The 24,071-nt window shown below is 37.7% G+C and overlaps 1 protein-coding gene across 1 annotated transcript in view; it reads left to right on the forward strand.

Annotated features, from left to right (window-relative positions):
* The first annotated feature begins 4,644 nt into the window (after nucleotides 1-4,644).
* Nucleotides 4,645-24,071, forward strand: part of LOC134541543 (fibroblast growth factor 9-like) — a 373,094-nt gene continuing 353,667 nt past the window's right edge. Inside the window, exon 1 of the mRNA XM_063385057.1 lies at nucleotides 4,645-4,966. Coding sequence (XP_063241127.1) covers nucleotides 4,702-4,966 — 265 coding nt within the window. The 5' untranslated portion in view covers nucleotides 4,645-4,701. The remainder of the gene's footprint in view (nucleotides 4,967-24,071) is intronic.

Consider the following 24,071-nt stretch of genomic DNA (forward strand, 5'->3'; position numbering starts at 1 on the left):
ATTCGACTGTTAGTACTATGTATAAATATTAATATATTTAAACGATTGATAAGAAAATTGATACTTGTATTATACATTTCAAATTAAGATGAAACTGTTTCAAAAATCTTAGAACAATGTAGGTGTCTGTAATGAAATAAAAAAGGGGGAAGAAATTTAATATTAATCTATAATCTATAATCTGAATCTATAATCGAATGAAATTCAAACAGAAATGTCAAAGATGACACAATATACAAAATAAAAGTTAAGTACGCGCCTTTTCCACACATTTTTAAATTTGTGAATGATAAAATGAAAAATTCCATAAAATTTCTTAAAGTGAAAAAAAAAAAAAAATTAAATGTGATTTCATCACGGAAATTATCTTCAAACACACTAAAACCAGAATTATAAAATCAGTATACTTAAACTATATTTAAAATGTTCACTATAACGTTGTACAACAGTTAGAGGCGCGGTGGTTGAGTAGTTAGAATATCCGCTCAACCCCCCCCCCCCCCCCCAAGGTGGCCCGTGTTCGATTCCCGATGGAGTCGAGCCCGCATTTTCGCAAGTGGGAAATGTGGCGGACGATGCCATGGCCTGTAGGTATTCTCGGGGATCTGCCATGTCCCCTCACGCATACTTCCTCGCATATGAGTTCAGCCCCATACCATCCATGTAGACCTGGCCTCAGGCGGAACACTATGTGTCGATTCTCTAGGTAAATTTTACATCATTACAAATTTTAAACCACATACAGTTTTGTTATGAATTAAATCTTAAATAAATCTAAAATTTAACGTGATTTTTTAGTTAAAATTTTGGCATTATTCACAAAAATGTCTGACGGTAGTACATCAACAATACACTGAAGTTTTCACGAGCTAAGCCGTGGGTTTTAAGCTAGTAATAAGCAACTGTATAAAATAAATTGGGCTATCCTTACGAACCTTTTTTTCGTCTCGTAACAATATTTTAAGTATAACTAATAAAATCTCAAAAATTAACTAAGTGTTTTAAGTGATATTGGGTGCCAATAACAAACATACTAATACAAAAAATTTTAAATGTTTATATTTTGTGAAATTTAACCCTTAAGGGTTAAAAAAAGGGGGTAGGTATGTTTTAAGGATTAATAATTATATATCTGAATTTAATTATGCATAATGAGTTATACTAGGTACTAATAAAAAACGTATGAAAACATACAACCACAATTTTTTTTGTTTTGTGAATTAAAAACCCTATAAGGGGTGAAAAAGTGGTAATTTTATTATTATTTTATATCCGAATTTGATTAAGCATTACAAATAATATTGAGACCACTAATAAACATACGAAAACTACCTACTGCAAATTTTATATGTGAAAAAGTGGTAAGTATGCTTTGAAGATTAATATTTATATCGCCAAATATAATTAAGAGTAATCAATCATTTTGGTTACCGTTAATATTAATCTAAAAAAAAAACAACCAACCACAATTTTACCATTTTGCGAAATAAAAACTGTAAGGGGTTAAAAAGTGGTAACTATTTTTTATTTCCTAATTTAATTAAGCGTACTAAATAATATTGGATACCAATAATAAACATACAAAGACTACAAATTATAATTTTTATGTTTCGCGAAATTAAAACAATAATGGGTGAAAAATGGGTAAGTAAGCTTTTAACATTGATAATTATACCTCCGCAATAAAAGTGTAATAAACGATACTGGGTCACAAAAACAAACACACAAAAAAATCCATCCACAATTTTTATATTTTCCAAAATTCGTACCCTAAGGGGAAAAAAAGAGAAGTATGCTTTAAAGATAAATAATTTTATTTCTTCGGAATTAATAAAGGTAATATAAAAATTTATAACCAATAATAAACATATGACAGTTACTAATAAAATTTTAATATTTTGCGAAATTTAAACCCTAAGAATTTATAACCAATAATAAACATATGACAGTTACTAATAAAATTTTAATATTTTGCGAAATTAAAACCCTAAGGGGTGAAGAAGGATAAGTATATTTTTAAGAATATTATTTGTGTCTCCTAATTCAATTAAGCGTGGCAAAAGATTATGGGTACCCACTATAAAACAAATAATGAATAAAACCTCCGTATTTATATTTTGTGAAATTCAACTAATAAAGGGTTAAAAAGAGGTAGGTATGCTTTTAAGAATAGTAACTATACTTCTGAATTTATTTAAGGGTATTAAATTATTTTGGGTACACGGAATAAACATACTGTTACGATTTACCGCGGGTTCGTAAAGGATAGCCCAATCAAAGATTTTATTTCACACACAGTTTTATTGATAGCCACTACTTATATCACTTACAAATAATCTAAAATGGCAAATAAACAATTGCACTTAAAAATGTTGCTTCCCCAGTCACTCGTTCCTCACACACCGCACACCTTTCTGGGCCGCACCTCTGGCGCAACTCTAGCCGCAGCACCCCTCGTGGGTCTCCGCCGCACTCCGCCGCCGCCGACGCACTTCCCCTTCGCCGAGGTCCGCTCGACTCCTCGCTCGCAACTTCGCTCGGGACTCCGCCGCGCCCGCTACACTATCGCTCGGAAACTCCGCCGCGGGAAAACTCCCGACTCCACTGAACTCACTCACTCCCTGCCCCGGAACCTTCGTCCAAGGACTTCGCCACTCTGCCGCACCCGCGGCACTATAGCCAGGAAACTCCGCCGCGGGAAAACTCCCGACTGAACACTCCGAACTGACCCCCTGCCCTGACGTCCTCGGGCATATATATAGGCTCCGGTGCAATTCCAGAACTCACGAGAGCGGCCGGGGCCAGTCGCATCATCGCGAGCCGTCCCGACGGCAGAAATCTCTCGAAAACACGTTTCGGCGGCTCGCGTAACTCCGCAGTTGGCAGGTTTCGGATGTCAAACTAACAGCGCCGCGCGGGGAGCGGAGGGCTGGAGGGAGATAAAGCGGTGATCCAGGTGCGCACGGCACATCTCATGTTACGGCGGCATGTGATGCAGCCCAGCTAGCTCTGCACCTGCGCGTGACGTGGCCTTGCTAACGTTCGTAACAATACTAAAACTACCAAAAACAATTTTTATATTTTGTAAAACTAAAACTCCAAAGGTTTGTAAATGGGTAAGTATGTGTTTAATAATAAAAATTATATCTTTTAAATTAATTAATAGTAATAAATTATATTGGTTACCAAAAAAAACATGAAAACTACTACCACAATTTTTATATTTTTCGAAATTCAACCCTAAGGGGAAAAACCGGGTAAGTATGTTTTAAGATAAATAATTATATTTACGAATTTAATAAATGTAATAAATTATACAGGATACCAATAATAAAAATACGAGAATTACCAACCATAACTTTTATATTTTGAGAAATTCATCACCAAAGTGTGAACAAGAAAAATATAGTTAAAATTAATACTTATATCTCCAAATAAAATTAAGAAAAATCAATAACTTTTTCTTGCTATAATAAACTTAAGAAAACTACAAACCACAATTTTGCCATTTTGTGAAAATACAACAATACTCGTTAGAGTAAAAACAGGGGTAAATATGAATTAAAGATAATTAATTATGTCCCCTAAGCTAACCAAGCATAACAAAAAAATACAAGGGACCAATAAAAACTACACGAAATCTACTTACCGAAATTTAACCAATTTTTCAAAATGTAGACCTTTAAGGAGTGATAATAGGTATGTAAGGTTTTAAAAATTATAATTATATCTCCGAATTAAATTAAGCATAATAAATAAATTTATGTTCCAAAAAAATACATACGAATATTACCAGTTTGCGAAATTCAAACTGTAATGTTCATAAAATGTGTATAAGAGTTTTTAAAATAAAATCTAACACTTTAATTTTAATTAGAATAAGTAGTTAAAAATTGAAGAACTTGCATTTAGAATTATGTGTTATTTTTGCGTTTATTAAAACTATTCTTTTAAAGTTGATGAAAACGGGGTAAGTGTACATTTATTAAAATAAACTGTATCTCCGAAATAATTAAGATGTAAATTAATGGTAAAAATAATAATTTTTATTTATGTGCAAGATTCTGCCCCTAAAGGGTGTAAATGGTTTAAGATTGTTTTAAAATAAAATAAAATGAATATTTACGGATCTACAAGATATATGTTAGAAATTACGTATAACTGTTTAAAATTGTATTTTTTAAGTTTTCCGGATTCTGTCTTTTAAGAGCGTGAAAAGGAAGCAAGTTATGATTTATCATGAAAAAAATTCATAGCTGGATGTCAGAATCTTAAAATAAATGGTAACGTAAATAATTACGGTACGTTTATTTAGAAAAAAAGTGTTTCTTTAAACGTAATATTTTCACAATTCTCTGTAATTGCCCGAGCAGAGCCGCCGGTTTTGAGCTCGTACTCTATATTTCTGTTATAAATTATGTGCATAAACGTTCCCTTAAAACTCAACAGATTATTATCCGTATGAAACGCTAGCCAATCAATGAACAGGTGCTCAGTTCCACTGGCTGGCACGTGAGAACCACGGAGCGGCGACGGAGCGACCTGGCGGCGCGCGGCGCAACTAGCGGCCGACCGCAGCGCCGCGGGCAAGCGGGCGGCGCGTCCCGCAACTAGCAGCCCGCCAGTACAGCGCCAGTGGCTCGCGGACACAGCTGCGCGTGGCGAGCAGAGCGGAATGTGGCGGTGCGGGGGAGCGTGTGCATGATGGCGGAGCTGCGGTGCGCGAGTGTGCTGGCGGTGTGCGCGGTGTGCGCGGTGTGCGTGGTGCTCGCGGGAGGCCTCGTCGTGCCAGACTCGCAGCTCGAGGACGACGGCACGCCGCGGAGCGAGCGCAGCACCAACCTGTCGCACATCACAGGCACCGCGCGCAGGATACAGCTGTACGTGAAGAACCGCCACCTGCAGATCCTGCCGGACGGAACAGTCAACGGCACCGCCGAGGACAGCTCGGACGGCGTCGACTACAGTGAGTACCGCCTCGCGCCGTTACTCTGCCCCTCTTCCCCTGCAGTACACGTGGCCGGCTTAACCTTTAGTACAGGGTGGTACTCCGGGATCACAGCTGTAAACATGCGTCCCAAGCCGTGTGTGTAGGTTACCAGTGTAAGTGCCGGCTGGTACCTGGTACTACTGTAGTAGCAGAAGTGTTAGTGCCTGCTGGTACCAGGTACTACTGTAGTAGCAGCAGTGTTAGTGCCTGCTGGTACCAGGCACTACTGTAGTAGCAGCAGTGTTAGTGCCGGCTGGTACCAGGTACTACTTTAGTAGCAGTAGTGTTATTGCCGGCTGGTACCAGGTACTACTTTAGTAGCAGTAGTGTTATTGCCGGCTGGTACCAGGTACTATTGTAGTAGCAGCAGTGTTCGTGCCGGCTGGTACCAGGTACTACTGTAGTAGCAGCAGTGTTAGTGCCGGCTGTTACCTGGTACTACTGTAGTGGCAGCAGTGTTAGTGCCGGCTGGTACCAGGTACTACTGTAGTAGCAGCAGCAGTGTTAGTGCTGGCTGGTACCAGGTACTATTGTAGTAGCAGCAGTGTTAGTGCCTGCTGGTACCAGGTACTACTGTAGTAGCAGCAGTGTTAGTGCCGGCTGGTACCAGGTACTATTGTAGTAGCAGCAGTGTTAGTGCCGGCTGGTACCAGGTACTATTGTAGTAGCAGCAGTGTTAGTGCCTGCTGGTACCAGGTACTACTGTAGTAGCAGCAGTGTTAGTGCCGGCTGGTACCAGGTACTACTGTAGTGGCAGCAGTGTTAGTGCCGGCTGGTACCAGGTACTACTGTAGTAGCAGCAGCAGTGTTAGTGCCGGCTGGTACCAGGTACTACTTTAGTAGCAGTAGTGTTATTGCCGGCTGGTACCAGGTACTACTTTAGTAGCAGTAGTGTTATTGCCGGCTGGTACCAGGTACTATTGTAGTAGCAGCAGTGTTCGTGCCGGCTGGTACCAGGTACTACTGTAGTAGCAGCAGTGTTAGTGCCGGCTGTTACCTGGTACTACTGTAGTGGCAGCAGTGTTAGTGCCGGCTGGTACCAGGTACTACTGTAGTAGCAGCAGCAGTGTTAGTGCTGGCTGGTACCAGGTACTATTGTAGTAGCAGCAGTGTTAGTGCCTGCTGGTACCAGGTACTACTGTAGTAGCAGCAGTGTTAGTGCCGGCTGGTACCAGGTACTATTGTAGTAGCAGCAGTGTTAGTGCCGGCTGGTACCAGGTACTATTGTAGTAGCAGCAGTGTTAGTGCCTGCTGGTACCAGGTACTACTGTAGTAGCAGCAGTGTTAGTGCCGGCTGGTACCAGGTACTACTGTAGTGGCAGCAGTGTTAGTGCCGGCTGGTACCAGGTACTACTGTAGTAGCAGCAGCAGTGTTAGTGCCGGCTGGTACCAGGTACTACTTTAGTAGCAGTAGTGTTATTGCCGGCTGGTACCAGGTACTATTGTAGTAGCAGCAGTGTTCGTGCCGGCTGGTACCAGGTACTACTGTAGTAGCAGCAGTGTTAGTGCCGGCTGGTACCAGGTACTACTGTAGTAGCAGCAGTGTTAGTGCCGGCTGTTACCTGGTACTACTGTAGTGGCAGCAGTGTTAGTGCCGGCTGGTACCAGGTACTACTGTAGTAGCAGCAGCAGTGTTAGTGCCGGCTGGTACCAGGTACTATTGTAGTAGCAGCAGTGTTAGTGCCTGCTGGTACCAGGTACTACTGTAGTAGCAGCAGTGTTAGTGCCGGCTGGTACCAGGTACTACTGTAGTGGCAGCAGTGTTAGTGCCGGCTGGTACCAGGTACTACTGTAGTAGCAGCAGCAGTGTTAGTGCCGGCTGGTACCAGGTACTATTGTAGTAGCAGCAGTGTTAGTGCCTGCTGGTACCAGGTACTACTGTAGTAGCAGCAGTGTTCGTGCCGGCTGGTACCAGGTACTATTGTAGTAGCAGCAGTGTTAGTGCCTGCTGGTACCAGGTACTACTGTAGTAGCAGCAGTGTTAGTGCCGGCTGGTACCAGGTACTACTGTAGTAGCAGCAGCAGTGTTAGTGCCGGCTGGTACCAGGTACTATTGTAGTAGCAGCAGTGTTAGTGCCTGCTGGTACCAGGTACTACTGTAGTAGCAGCAGTGTTAGTGCCGGCTGGTACCAGGTACTACTGTAGTAGCAGCAGCAGTGTTAGTGCCGGCTGGTACCAGGTACTATTGTAGTAGCAGCAGTGTTAGTGCCTGCTGGTACCAGGTACTACTGTAGTAGCAGCAGTGTTAGTGCCGGCTGGTACCAGGTACTACTGTAGTAGCAGCAGCAGTGTTAGTGCCGGCTGGTACCAGGTACTATTGTAGTAGCAGCAGTGTTAGTGCCGGCTGGTACCAGGTACTACTGTAGTAGCAGCAGTGTTAGTGCCGGCTGGTACCAGGTACTACTGTAGTAGCAGCAGTGTGCCTTCTGGTACCAGGTACTACTTTAGTAGCAGTAGTGTTATTGCCGGCTGGTACCAGGTACTATTGTAGTAGCAGCAGTGTTAGTGCCGGCTGGTACCAGGTACTACTGTAGTAGCAGCAGTGTTAGTGCCGGCTGTTACCTGGTACTATTGTAGTAGCAGCAGTGTTAGTGCCGGCTGGTACCAGGTACTATTGTAGTAGCAGCAGTGTTAGTGCCTGCTGGTACCAGGTACTACTGTAGTAGCAGCAGCAGTGTTAGTGCCGGCTGGTACCAGGTACTACTGTAGTAGCAGCAGTGTTAGTGCCGGCTGTTACCTGGTACTATTGTAGTAGCAGCAGTGTTAGTGCCGGCTGGTACCAGGTACTACTGTAGTAGCAGCAGCAGTGTTAGTGCCGGCTAGTACCAGGTACTATTGTAGTAGCAGCAGTGTTAGTGCCGGCTGGTACCAGGTACTATTGTAGTAGCAGCAGTGTTAGTGCCTGCTGGTACCAGGTACTACTGTAGTAGCAGCAGTGTTAGTGCCGGCTGGTACCAGGTACTACTGTAGTAGCAGCAGCAGTGTTAGTGCCGGCTGGTACCAGGTACTATTGTAGTAGCAGCAGTGTTAGTGCCGGCTGGTACCAGGTACTACTGTGGTAGCAGCAGAGTTAGTGCCGGCTGGTACCAGGTACTACTGTAGTAGCAGCAGTGTTAGTGCCGGCTGGTACCAGGTACTACTGTAGTAGCAGCAGTGTGCCTTCTGGTACCAGGTACTACTTTAGTAGCAGTAGTGTTATTGCCGGCTGGTACCAGGTACTATTGTAGTAGCAGCAGTGTTAGTGCCGGCTGGTACTAGGTACTACTGTAGTAGCAGCAGTGTTAGTGCCGGCTGTTACCTGGTACTACTGTAGTGGCTGCTGTGTAAGTGCCGGCTGTTACCTGGTACTACTGTAGTGGCAGCAGTGTTAGTGCCGGCTGGTACCAGGTACTACTGTAGTAGCAGCAGTGTTAGTGCGGGCTGGTACCAGGTACTACTGTAGCGGCAGCGTAAGTGCCTGCTGGTACCAGGTACTACTGTAGTAGCAGCAGTGTTAGTGCCGGCTGTTACCTGGTACTACTGTAGTGGCTGCTGTGTAAGTGCCAGCTGGTACCAAGTACTATTGTAGTGGCAGTGTAAGTGCCTGCTGGTACCAGGTACTACTGTAGTAGCAGCAGTGTTAGTGCCGGCTGGTACCAGGTACTACTGTAGTGGCAGCAGTGTAAGAGCCGACTGGTACCAGGTACTACTGTAGTAGCAGCAGTGTAAGTGCCGGCAGTGTATGTGCCCCCTGGTAGCTGGTAGCATTGTAGTGGAAATAGTGTTACAGACCGACAACTAGTAAAGCCTCGCTTCATCGGCAAAGACCCGCTAGGAAAGAAGTATTGAAACAAATTCATTGAAAGGGCACCAACCTTGTAAGTATTTATTTAAGTAAATCAAAGATTTATAGGCATTCCTTATAGGTATCTAAGACACTTCTTTTTGAAACACAACCACTTAAAGGGAATTAGTGAAAGCATTTTAAAACAAGTTTGTGTCGCAACTTGATTAGCATGTGTATCGCTTAGTCTAGGCTGATGGAGCTGTTTGCATCCTAATTGTAGGTGTTCTCTGTGTGGGAAACCACATATACCAGTCGAGGGAGTAGTCTAGATCCCGCTACCATAACATGCGGCGCTAACATTATGTACCATTACTACTTTCTTACGGGACAAGCATGGGAATATGGAGATTTTGTACAAAACAAATCTTTATTAAACCATTGAATATATATATATACATTATATATATTCAATGATTAAACTAACGTTCTGGTAATGTATTATACACAACAGGTATTCTTATCTAAGTATATAACCCGATACCTAAGAGATAGTTCCCATGGTATTGTATCAATCTAATCCCGTCCGGTTTAGTTATTTGGCGATACCAATTTTATTATTAAATTATTTATTGTCTATTTAATTTTAATGCCTCGGTTATCATAATATAGACTATATCCCTACCTATTCTTGTATAGAACTCGTTACCGAAGACATATTTACCATGATATTGACCATGATATTGGCGATACCAATTTTATTATTAAATTATTTATTGTCTATTTAATTTTAATGTCTCGGTTATCGTAATATACACTATACACCTACCTATTCTTGTATAGAACTCGTTACCGAATACATATTTACCATGATATTGTATTATATACTACAGTCCCACCTAATTGAATATATATTAGCGATACCGCGTTGGTATTATTTAATCTTTAATTTTTTTCTTTGATTTAAACTTCTCTTTTAACGTAAATAATACTTAAGCCAACCTGTTGTAATATAGTATACGATGTTGAAAATATACTTCCTATTATGATTTAATTTCCTCTGTAATCATATCTTGTGTAAACCAAACATGTGAATCTTCCCCGTCCAAACTTCATATAATTCATTCAATACAGCGAAACATGAACTATGGCTTTTTGGTCTCCACTACAATCACAACCACACATTTTATTCCTCTACACTGTACCATTAAATTAATTCATTATAAATAAACACGACCTTGATTTCTCTCGTGGCTGCTACACTTATTACCACACATTTCTAATAAATTATTACCGTGTAAATGCTTATAAATACCTACTTGTACCCCAACTGCTACTATCGCTTAAAACGGGCATGTGTCGTTTTGCCTAAAGGCGTTTTGCCTAATTTTAGGCAAAACGCCGTTTAGGCAAAAAGACGTTAGGCAAATCGTTGTTAGGTAAAATGCCGTTGGCCAAATAGGAGTTAGGCAAAACGCCGTTAGGCAAAACGCCGTTAGGCAAATCGCCAATAGGCAAATCGCCGTTAGGCAAAACGCCGTTAGGAAAATCACCGTTAGGCAAACCGCTGATAGGCAAAACGCCGTTAGGTTAGGTTAGCTTAGGTTAGATTAGGTTAGGTTAGGCAAAATGCTGTTAGGCAAATCGCCACTAGCAAAATGCCGTTAGGCAATTCGCCGTTAGGCAAAACGAGGTTTTGTCATCATAGTAATATTTTAGACAAAACGCCGTTAGGCAAATCGCCGTTAGGCTAAACGCCACGCCGCGCCGTTAGGCAAATCGCCGTCAGGCAGAACTCCGTTAGGAAAAACGCCATTAGGCAAATCGCCGTTAGGCAAAAACGCCGTTAGGCAAATCGTCATTAGGCAAAACGCCTTTAGGCGAAATGACTTTAGGCAAATCGCCGTAACGAATTCATGTTTAGGCCAACTGCCGTTAGGCAAATCGCCTGTTACTCCTTAAAACTCACACACTATCATTCGTAGGTATTTTATCTTCGCTACGCAATTTAGACTTTCACTGTTACCAATATTGCAAACTATATTTTTCTTCTTAGTTTGTTATCATTGGACAACTTAAATTTATCCTATTTTCTTTCCAACCAATAGTGATTCACGGTATCATGTATGGGTCTTGACCCCTAGAACGCATGTGTTGTGACACTCTAGCGCATATCTCACTGATGCTGAAATGCCGGAGCCATATGCTTCCTAATAGGCAGTATTCTCTCTGTGTAGGTGACCACATATACCAGTCGGACTCAAAGAGCGCACAATTACAGATATTTCACTGTTGGGCTCTACACCATTCATAAACATGGGTGAACCACTAAGTACGGCGCCAATTCAGGATTATTAAAATGATAAATAAATTGATAAGCTAACAAAAAAATCAAAGCAACTAAATGATGTATTAAATATCCTAACGTAGCACCGTTTAAATAAGCGAAATGAATTACATCGCAAAAATCTATACTAATAATAAAACTGCTCGAGGCAAAAAGTCTGTAGGGGAGACTGGGTACGGTTGTGCCAATTTTCATTTGATCGCCCATAAATTCTTAAGTATTCCAGCTAGCTGGAAGCAACGTGTGTTTTATAGTGTTTTGTCTACGTATGAAAACTACAAATTTGACTATAAGTGCAAATGTTAACTTATAGGAGCCATCCCAAGGACAGTTGTGACAGTGCCTGGGGTCGAAAGTGGCAGGTTCATAAATACACATCAATGGTCTTTAATCAACTTTATTGCACGTAATAAATGTCATACAATCATTTTGTGATAAAATACGTCGGCAACAAATAAACATTTGCATCACAAACATAACTAATAAGGCTTTATAGCATCTTTAATTATTAAAAGTCTTCATATTAATCAGCCAATAGGTTACTAAACTTAATGTCACCTTAAGATTCAAATACACATAAATGGTCTAAAATCACCTATAAGGCACGTAATAAATATCATGCATTCATTTTGTGGTAAAATACAGGAAACAAAGTAACATTTGTATCACTTATAACTAATAAAGCTCTATAGCATCTTTAATTATTAAGTCTTCATATTAATAAGCCAATAATTAACTAATATTCTAATCAGCTGTATATCAGCTTAAATAAACATTTGTGTAAGTGAACATGCAACAACAAAAACAAAATCAATAAAATCTAAGGAAGTTTTTACTTCTAAAAAAGTAACCTACTGAGATGTAGTCAGACTCTTCACAGTTATGACAAATGTAATGGCGACTACCATCTGTGCACTCAAAGTGGGACCAGAGCTGACATTTTCCTTGGCATTTGATCCATTTTTCGCATCTAAAAGAAAAAAAAAATTGTTGACTTATTTCACAACTGTACCCATAAAATATGGCACAAACGTACCCATTGCATTCATTCGCAAAAAAAAAAAAAAAAAAAAAAAACCAATTGCCACGACTATACCGCATAACCTACGTTCAAAGTAATCACTGCTATTTAACCACTAATGTTTAAGTTTTTACGAGAAAAAACACTTATCACTCTATCTGTATACATAAAGCAACAACCACATCAAAGAAATGGAACAAAAAAACTTACTCTCCATGGAAAGCTAGTGATGTACTCTGCGCGCCGGCTGACGCAATACTGTGGCACACGTGCGGACAGGCACGCCCCCCTCCCCCCCTGTTCCTTACAGTGTCGCCAGTCTACCCTACCCTGCCCTACCCTACATTGGAACTTTTGCAAATGGCTATAAACATTATTGAGAACCCAAAAATATAGTTTTTAAATTTTTAGTCTGTTTGTTTGAGCATCAATCGACAACTACTGGCCGGATTTTGATGAAGTTTTCTTAAACGGACAGCTATTTTGCTAATTTATAAACTAGGCCATGTCTAAATACAGAATCCCACCCCTAAGGGGGTAAAAAAGGGATAAATATGTTTTTTAGATAATTAAATATATCGGAAACTAATCAAGCTTAAGAAACGATAATGGGTACCAATAATTAACATTCGGTAACCACCCATCACAATTTTTATATTTTGGTGAATTTAAACCCCTAAGGGGGATAAGGAATATGTATGTTTTAAAAATTAATTATATCTCAGATTTTAATCAGACGTAATGAATGATTTTGGCCACCAATAAAGACTACACGAAAAATTACAACAATTTTTTAAGTTTGTGAAATTCAACCCCTAAGCGATAAGAGAAGTTCAAGTATGATTTTAAGATTAATAATTATAAGTCCGTATTTGCGTACCAACCACAATTTTGGTATTTTCGAAATTTATCAGCTAAAGGGTGAAAAAGGGCTTAGTATATTTAAAAAACGAATTATTATCATATCTGAATTTAATCAAGCGTAATGAATTATTTTGAGTACCAAAAATAAACATACGAAAAATTAAGAGAAACATTTCTATATTTTGCGAAATTCAAACTCTTAAGGGGTGAAGAAAAGTCAAGTGTGTTTTAAAAAATAATTATTATATCTCCGAAAATAATTATGCGTAATAAATGATTTTCGGTACCAAAAATGACCCTACGAAAACTTCGAAGCAATTTTTTCTCTTTCGAAATTCAATCCCTAAGGGATAAATAAGAGGTAAGTATGTTTTAAAGATTATTAATAATTATATCTTCGTATTTAATTAAGTGTAATAAATTATTTTGGGTACCATTAGTGACCATACAAAAACTTCCACTCAAAACTTTTGTATTTTCGAAATTCAACCCCTAAATCATGAAAAAGGGTAAGTATATTTTAAAGATAAATAATTTTATCGCCGAATTTTTTTACATGTAATAAATGCTGTTGGGTACCAATACTAAACACACGAAAACTACCAACCAAAATTTTTACATTTTGGAAAATTCAACACTTAGGTGTGAAAAAGAAGTATGTGTTTAAGATTATTATTTATATTTTATAACTTAATTAAGCCTAGTAAATGATTTTGGGTACAATAATAACCCTACAAAAACTACTAATCACAATGTTTATATTTTGCGAAATTCAACCCGTAATAAATGGAAAAAGTAAGTATATATTGATTAATAATCATAACTTCGAATTAAATTATTAAGCACGGTAAAATATTTTGTCTACCACTAATAAACATACGAACACTACCAGATAAAATTTTACCATTTTGCGAAATTCCAGCAAAAATGTGTGAAAAAGGTTTTAAGATAAGTGATTTAAACTTATAATTTAATCTTAAACAATAAAAAAAATGGGTACTAATAATATACATACGAAAACTACCAACCACTGATCTACCATTTTGCTTTATTAAAACTCTTAAGTTTGTTAAAAAGGGTAGATGTGTTTTTAAAACAAAACAAAATGGAACACTTCCAATTCAATTAGAACTAGAAGTAGGATACTAAAAAAAAAACCTGCATATAAAATTACGTATCTTTTTTTTTGCGTTTATGTTCGTCTTTTAATGCGGTGTAATGGGGTAAGTTATTATTTATTTCAAAAAATCGTATCTCCGAAACTGATTAAGTTTTATGAAGTAAAAATAAATAAACTAAATATTATTATTTTACTTAGATTCGTCACCTAAGGGGTGTAAAAGGGCAGAGTTAGGAGTAAAGAAAAATGCATATACCGAATTTACTAGATCTAAGGGTTAGAAATAAAGATGTAAGTTTTTGGACATACGCCATTGCTAAGAACTTTTTCTGTTGAAGAAAAACTAAAAAAAAAAAAAAAAAAACCACTAAATTAAGCAAAAAATTGCTGTTAACCAGGATATACACACCACAAAATATTCCGTAACAGGAATATGGTCAACAAAACAAAGAAAAACAAAGAAAAATGTACTAAGAGAACGAAAAAAAAACCCACAAATGATGACGACACAGAAATATTGAACCCAAAAAATTCAGCACAACGGTTGAAACGAGACAAAAACACGACAAAACGAAAAGACGAAACGAACACAATAGTTTTACCAAAACAGAAACAAGTGACGTTTCGGTAACTGCTATCTGCTCCCGTCCTCAGGCAGAGACGCACATGGTACGGAAACACAGGTGCGACTTTTTTTTAAATTTATTTTTTATTTTTTAGTTTTTCTTCAACAGAAAAAGTTCTTAGCAATGGCGTATGTCCAAAAACTTACATCAAGTCATGCACTCCCATTGCACAAATCTTTCAAAGATAATATAAATAAAGCCTTAACAACAAGCACAAAGTTACGAATTGTACTTCTATTCAGTTTTTACGGATTTCGTCTTTTAAGGGTGGGAAAAGGGAGTAGGCCTAAGTTATGTTTTATCATTAAAATTTCATAGCAAAACTGGATATAAGTAACTTAGCATAAATAACGTATATAACTTATTATGTAGAGTTATTTCACCTTTTTTTCAATATTTGACCCTAAAGGCAGTGTAACGGGGGTACTTCAGTTTTTATAGTAGTAAATAATCTATCCAAGCAAATTAAGATGAAAGTAAAAACTGAGTAAGAATATAAGGTAAAAATTATGATTTAATATTATTTTTACATTTACCATTTTTCTATATTCTACGTAAAAGAGGTGGAAATGTAGTTGATTTTGTTATTGAAAAAGTCGTAGATTTGAAGCTAATCAAGTGGACTGTAAGTTATTTGGTATTATTTACAGACATGAAACATCTACCAAATGTTTCTTACAACATGCTGAAGTTGTACTTTTTAAAAAGTGAAATTTTAAATATAGTTTTATAACATAAAAAAGTATTCTAATCATATAAAACATAATTTAATAAATATTTTATTTATTCATTAAACATGTTTGGAATTAATTACATAACGGTTTTTAATGGTAAGATTTTAGCATACTCAGAAATTGTGCGAGCGAAGCCTCGGGTTATTAACTAGTAATGAATAAAATATATTTTTCCAGCAACATATAAGTTATATAAACAATTGCTTTGCTCAAAAGTTTTATAATTTTTTTACGGCATGTTAAATCCACTTAGACCCTATAATACAGTTAAATGAGAAACAATATTAACAATTAATAATTATAAAACATTTTTTTAGGCTGCCATATAACGTCAGAATGAGCTCCAATATTTTTGAGTCATTAAACAAATTATTGCTGCAAAAATATAACTTGTAACGGCCATCCATGATCTCAACGATAAAAATACAACGACGCTTAACATTATGATTATACATAAAATTAACAAAGATTTGTACTTCTCAACAAAAAATTCTTTAGCGTTATTATCGCAACCAATTCTGCAGTTGCGTATAAAGTTTATCAATTTTTAAGCTTTCATAAATGTTTAAAAATGTTTAACCTGGATGCTTTTTTTTGCTCCCTAAAAGACTGGCTATTGTTCTCTCAAATGTCCTATAAAAATGTATCTTAGTCTACAAATGCTCCTTAAAATGATTCTCACTAAGCACCAAGTTTCACAATAAACTTGGATTTAAAAGTTTTTTTTTTCCTTGTCAGTAACAGAACCAGTCAATTTGCTAAGCCTCCAAACACCATAATGCTAAAAGTAATTAAAAAAAAAACACACACACACACACAAACAAAATCTCATAATTCAATTACACTTTGGTTGTAACATCACATATATTTCTTTACTCTTTCCTAGTCATAGCTCTAGGACAGTCTTTAAGAACAATGTCCCAAAATACAGTAAGTATAAACTATCGAAGTGGGGGAGAAACGTTCGTGCTACCAATTACTTAGCAAGCGATATAAACTATACATGACCTCGCAAAATCTAAATAGTTATCCGGAAATTGTAAACAGCTGAAAATCGATTGGCCTATTTACTGATCATTATATTTCTTTCTCTCAAATCAGATGCCATGCTCAAAACGATTTCGTAACAAAATCCACAATCAATTACATTCTGCATATAAATTTAAAAAAAAAATCGCAATTCGCGGATATAAAATAAATTTTAAACAGTAGGATGTCTGGGTCGGCCGAGTACATTAAAATTCCTTCGAAGACAGGGCAAGAAAGTACGAGGAACTGGTTTTATTTGATACTAAGGAGTGTGCGACTGCCTTTGCGTTGTTCCACTTAACGACTGCAGCAGTCTTTTTCTTTTAAACAATTTTGTTGTTAAAAATTTTGTTTCAAATAATTTATTTTTGGTATTTGCTTAGTTGAGTATTCCTTTAATTTTTTTTTTACGATTTTTAAAACCATTATAAAATTTTAATATGTTTTATTTTAGTTTTTTTGGGTGGTTTTTAAAAGCTTAGGTTTTATCATTTTACTATTGCTATTATTAAACTTATAAAGCTGGGGTGTGGCGAACGAGTCGGTGGTTTTCACGACGGTTGGTATCTCTGCAGTGAGCGCTTCGCTGCAAGTGCTGGACCTGGCGAGGCGGTCCAACTGGAACACCGGGAACACTAGGGCACGTGGCTCTCACGAGTCAATGGCTGCGGGTTTGCGGTTCTGTGGACTCGGGATTCGACGAAACCCTGGAGTGGGTTTAGGGAACTAAGACTTATATTCCTTTGCTATAGCTAACTAGTGCCTCGTTTAACATTAACGGGAACTGTAATTAGTTTGTTCATATTTTTTGTTTGTTCTTGTGCGAACTGTAGCAACTTCATAATATGATTGGTGTTTTTAATTATGCCTTTTGCAATTATTAAGTATATTTAGTGACGCATATTGCAAGCTTCAGAAGTAAGCATAAGTTATACGATTGTTATAATATGTTGCGGTCGCGGTAGGGATGACTGGTCTTGGAATCTTTAAAACTGACATCGAAGTTTAAAAGGAAGTTTAAAATGAAATTTTAAATACGTTTTTCTAATTGGTTCACGCACTCCCCAAATTTGAGTAGGACGTTGTGTTATATCTTTATAATAATTATAATCTAGAATGTATAACTTTTTATGAGAATTTTTTAAAAATTGTTATGTTTTATTGATTACATCTAGTAGTTTAGTAATTTTCCAATTGCCGGTAGTTTAGTTTTAAATTTTGTATAGATGTGTTTATTTTTTATTAATATTGATAAATATTTATATGTTTTTATATTATTTTGTAATTAATTATAATTATAAATAATTTTTGTAATTTGGTTTTTTATAGCCATATTATATTTGCAGCATATACATTTTTATGACTTTTTTGAAGGAATTATTTAGTAAAATAAATATGTTAAATCTTGGTAACGAAAGTTGACTTTGATTTCACAAAATACCCAGTTAGACACAGCACGTTGATAAGTTTCTGCTGTTTCATTTTTTTTTATTTAGCTTAACACTTTTGCCAGGTTCGTGCATAAATATTTTGCATTTTTTTGGAGATTGTTTGTATTTAATTTCTTGTGGAACCAGCCGGGTGTTGAGATTGAGTAAGCAACCTTAAGAAGTAGTTAGAAATCACATCATCATTAAAAAAACATATGCTTACCCACACAGAAAATTTACTTATAATACAAATTTACGGTCGTTCATTTACGCAATCATATGTTATACTGAAAGAAATAATAATCTACATCTCACTAGCTTTCTAATACAGCAAACTAAATGAAATTTTTTTTATAGGTAAAAAGGTTGTTTAATAGCTAAGTGTATGCTACATGTAATTAAACTTATTAAGGTTAGTTTCAAGTTCCATATAATATAAAGTATAAGTGATTTCGACATAGGTAAAAGTTAGAAATGCCAAAATTTATTAGGAGCATTTAAGAAAACATTTTAATAAACATATAGAAACCATAACTGTATATATTTACACTCAGTGTGAGAATGCACAAAACTATTTGAGAGGATTGTACACAAGTACATGCTTTTCATTGAACATGCAAGGAATGTAATTCTTAGCTTTGTTTTATTTTGTTTTCGTGTTTGCTTAACAATAATTACATGATAATTAAAAAAAATCTTTATAACGATATCTATTCACAATGTAAAGTGAACAAAAATGAGAATCTTTTTTTTTATTAATTTTTTTTTTAGCAGATGCCTCGATTACATGTGGTTGAAAAGTAGTTACTCAGTGACGAGAACTTACTCCAAAGAAAAGTCAAGGGTTGACCTGCTCGTATTTCTAATAGAATAAAAGGGGGTTGTCTGTAAAGTCGGTTTACGGACGATAATTTTACGTGATAACATCATAAGAAAAACATTGATGAAAAATTGCTAATTTTTTTAATTTTCAAATATTATTTACAGTTTTTTTTGCAAATTTAATTTAAATAATTTGTTTTAAATATAATCAGGAACAATTAGTTAAAAAGCAGGCATTTACCTGTTTGATATTAGGTATAGAAGATTTTCTCGCACGGTGGTCGGCCGGTTCTTGCACGCTCGGCTCAGGCGGAACGTGACAATTTTTCGTGCGTGCAGCCGGCGTTCATCGACTTATAAGACGTGATCACGTCAGACACGAGTAATTGCTGTGTAACTGTAAGAGGTGCTCGATGGTAGACTGCAGTGTGCGAGCAGAGGCCCCTGGGCGCAGGTGACGGAGCAGAAACAGGCCAGCGCTGAGACGCCGCGTGTTAGCACGAGCCCGCGCAATTAGCACGCCCGGCGCGCGGTGCTGGCTGCTGCTGAGACTAGCGCAGTCCTCATTGGACCTGTACCCCGGCCGCCGGCACAGTGTAATACACTTATTGTTAGTTTTAAATAGAGGTTTAGTCTAGGTCACAGCCAAAATTTTACTGTAGATAATTGTACATATGTGACTTATGTTGTCGTGCGTGTTGACGAGGAATATGACGACCAATGAACTTAATAACATTAGCAGATAATGGCTTTATTGGCCGAAATAATAGTATCAAAAAAAATTGACAGTCAATGACATTAATAAAATACTGATAGGCAAAGATGAAATCAAGACTCAAGTAAGGAACAGCTAAGAGGAGGTGAAAAATTTCGTGAAGAGTGAAATTAACGAAATGAAAAATGTCGAAGATAATATGAAAAGAGTGCGCAAGAAGACACGCGTAGTTATCTAGTGGCTGTTGAACGAAGAAATTACTGATGAAACCAGCATTCAGTTTGAAGGAACAATGCAGAGTTTGAAGCAGTATTTTGCACAAGAAGATAAGCATCTTGCCCGACAAGAGCAGTAGCCAATTCAACTTGAACAGGCAACCGAACAGTGTGTGGAAGTTGTAACCCTGGTGTGCCGTCGGATGCTACATAAGCTGCAAGCTGAAAGAGTGTTTCGAGGGAAGTCTAGGTGGCAGGAGCTACCAACATGGGCACATGCCGTCGATAGTCAGTCCTGTGCGCAGTGTGCAGGCGACAGTTCGAGGCAGCTGCAGAAGGAAATGGGTGGAGTGCGGAAGAGAAAGCTACGAGGATCTCCCATCAAGCTGCTTCAGACCATACCAGTTCCTGACAAGGGATATTCTGTATTTGACCTAATGTTTGGCTAACAACACATGGGTGAGGTGTAAATAGAAACACTTCAGGAATTCGAGTCTGACATCGGGAGATTCGTGCACCTTACGGATTGATGCACAAGGTGGTAGGCATGATTGATTTTACCTCTGTACTTAAATACAGCTTTGAACACATTGAGAGGATTGTGCATGTTTTGGGAGTTGCGCGCGGCGTATCAGCGCAGGTCTCGGGGGCTGGTTGTTATCTCCATCAGCTGACAGAGGGCGCAGGGGTGCGGGACCGCAGCCCTAACCGGTTCCTACACGGTGCAGCAGGGGAGGGGAACTGGTCATCTGCCTGCTCGCTGGTCGGGCCACACTGTCAACCTGGGGGATCACCGATACCTGCATGTCATCATGGCATCCGTTCCGTCAAAACCGTCTAAACAAACACACGGGTAAAACACAGGTAATAACAGTGAAATCACTAAAATAAATTTCATATAAATGTCGCGTGAGAAATAATTTAAATTGTAATTTTTTTATATTACCTTAAAAAAGCTTAACTTTTTTTTACTACTCAGTGAATATTATTATGAGTTAAAATCATACACGATTAAACAATTTTGAAAGCACAAGTAGCTAAAAAAGGTTGAAAAATCTATGTATCACTTTGATGCGTTATTTAATTTCCAAATGAGATTAAAATTTTAAAATTTGAGATAGCTCAGACCAAAAAAAATTGATAGTGTGTCTTGATTTCAAACATATTTGAGATAATCTGGCCAAATTTATTTGCTAGAGAAAATTGGAAGCTATTTTACGCCCAAATCTGTTGTCGACTATAGTTGGAGACAAATGTTTGACAGTGTGCCAGGGCTTTAAGGGCGGTATTCCAAGAGGCTCAGACAAGGCAGCGAATAACACTGCCTGGTTGGGACACAGCCGGAACCTAACTGAATCCCAGTAAGTGCTCTGCGCGGATCTATAAACAGCTGTACATTGCGGAACGAACACGCTACTAAAGTGTATGTTTGTTTACGATTGCATGAGAATGTAAGACGACAATAGCATCGAGTCTGGTTTAGACCTGATAAAAGGTAATTATCAATTTATAGAAGCATTGGCTTTGTGACCTAGGACAAACGAAAACTTATTTTTTTTTAATAGCGCCTCGCATATTGATTTTACTTTTAAACATCTTGCTTTTCACGACGAGTACTTAATTTCATATTCATAAAGGTCAAGCATCACATCCTGGGATGGTCTCACACTATAATTGTAATAGAATGTATATCCCCTCAGTCGGTACATATGTACGCGTATTAGATATTATATACATTATATTTATTACTAAAACTAAAATTAATATTTAAAAAACATTAATCTCAATATTTTAAACCCTTTATCAAAATTTGGTTACATCATTCTTGTCAGTGAATAATATATCACAGAATAGAGGATATAAAGTAAATAGATTTTATGCGTGTACTCTTTTCAATTGCGTGTATATGATTTGTTTGTATTTTTATTTAAAGTTATGCCATAATCCTATCTTGCATGAAGGGAACTAAGCCAACATAGCAAAACAAATAACAATTAATAGTATATTTTAAATCCGCTGTAGTATTCAAAATGCAGTAATTAGGTTTAAAAGATATGAACGGAATCCACGAGACGAGAGGTGAACACGCTGCCATGCACACTCGGTACACTCGGTACTCTCGGTACACTCGGTACACTCGGTACACTCGGTACACTCGGTGCACTCGGTACTCTCGGTACACTCGGTACACTCGGTACACTCGGTACTCTCGGTACACTCGGTACTCTCGGTACACTCGGTACACTCGGTACACTCGGTACACTCGGTGCACTCGGTACACTCGGTGCACTCGGTACACTCGGTGCACTCGGTACTCTCGGTACTCTCGGTACTCCAGAGACCACGCACGACACACATCACCTACAGTGCAGAGACTGTGGCGAAAGGACCACGAGGAACAGTTCATTCAATCCAGGCATTATCCTGGCATTATCCCGGCATCATCCTGGCATTATCCCGGCATTATCCCGGCATTATTCCGGCATCATCCCGGCATCATCCCGGCATCATCCCGGCATCATCCCGGCATCATCCCGGCATCATCCCGGCATTATCCTGGCATTATCCCGGCATCATCCTGGCATTATCCCGGCATTATCCCGGCATTATCCTGGCATTATCCCGGCATCATCCCGGCATCATCCTGGCATCATCCCGGCATTATCCCGGCATTATCCCGGCATCATCCCGGCATTATCTCGGCATTATCCTGGCTTTATCCCGGGATTTGGGAAGGCAAATAAAAACATACAAAAATAGTGTAAAAATAGGTTTTTACATGGTAATTTTACTATCAAAGTAATTTTATGTTCTCACACAATAGTCATTTATGAGTAATCTGACCTAAATTCACATAATCACAACAGTTTTTTCCACAAAAATAAACGAGATCATTTTAAATTCAAAGAAACTAACAATAATATATATATATATACGTAATAAACTAAACCAATTACACATAAACAAAAAATTAACATCGCTATAAATTTTAGTCGGCAATTCTACATAACAAGGTACATAGTAACAAAAAAAAATTGTCATATGTTAAAATAAGAATCAGTCAAATCCACATTTCTTATAGTCAACTATTCAATATGTTTAATCATTTTTTTTGCGAATTGTGAGAATGCGATCTAAGCAATAGCAATGTTGGTCCCCCAGTCTGGTTCTTGATTGCACGTGTAGCCGCCGAGAGCGAGAGCTTTCAAGCGGGATGATACTTGCAAGCTTGTGCCCGCTTGTAGCCCCATTGGCTTGAAGCTTCAAAAAAATTCATTTTAATTTTGACGATTTTGAAAAATTCGATTCTGTGTATGATTCATTTGGAGACAGTATTTTCATTCTTTCAACTACTTCGGCCTGAAAGAGTTAAATACTTTTGCTTTCAATGGTGGGTTCGGTTTGCATAATTTGCACTAAAACAAAAAAGTAAAGTGAAATGAAAAAATAATTGTTACAATAATAAAATTACTTCGAAATTTAGTACATAATCATTATTTTAGGTAATTTATGCTATCCAACTAAAAAATTAATAAATGAAGATACTTAACGCGATGCAAAGCGCATTACTGTAGACACCTTCACTCACATCACAACTCTCACCACTCTCAACTCTCACATCACAACTCTCACAACTCACAACTTCTCTGTAAGCCGGCGAAAACGCGACTAAAATAAGCTGTTAAAACAAGATGGCAATTTGAGTGCATTTCGTTGGGAATTCTTTCGTTCAATGAGGTATGTTTCATACAATTTTTTTTTTTTCAAAACCGAAAATTCCAGAGTTGGAACTTTAATCCCGAAAATGTGTGAACTAGAAAGATGCCGAGGTTCGGGCCTGGAGGCATGTCAGTGTTGGTGCGATGCCGGTGATAGCAGCGGCGGTCCTGCAAGCCGCAGACATCTTGGCTAGCGACGTCGCTGGTGCCTTACGACCGGAACCAATGTGACCGAGTTCTTGCTAACAATAATACCCATAACTTTCCGTCTGTTTTAATAAATTGTTTAATAATATCAAATATTTTCTCAAATTTATGTGTTTTTTAAAATTTATTCATATACCTATACTGGATATGTCTGTATATTATAAACTGTTAAATTATTCCTTGCTTTCAAAACTTCAAATATTTGGATATGCCATAACTCAACGTCAAGCCAAGATCCGTTGATTGGCCAGTAAATTACTGTTTTGGTTTTAGAGTGGGTACTAGGCATTTTCCCAAACGTCTTTGTTCCCTGATCCGAATTACTAGATAGTGTAACTGAGATTGTTTGCTACACAGTCATATATAACTTACTATTGGTAAAAATTCAAAATAAAATCAAACGTACTATTACATACTTTGGGGAACAAATATTTTTGCACGACCAAAGTGGCAAGAATTTTTTTTCCTG

The sequence above is a fragment of the Bacillus rossius genome (assembly GCF_032445375.1).
Source record: "Bacillus rossius redtenbacheri isolate Brsri chromosome 4 unlocalized genomic scaffold, Brsri_v3 Brsri_v3_scf4_1, whole genome shotgun sequence".
NCBI classification, from domain to species: domain Eukaryota; kingdom Metazoa; phylum Arthropoda; class Insecta; order Phasmatodea; family Bacillidae; genus Bacillus; species Bacillus rossius.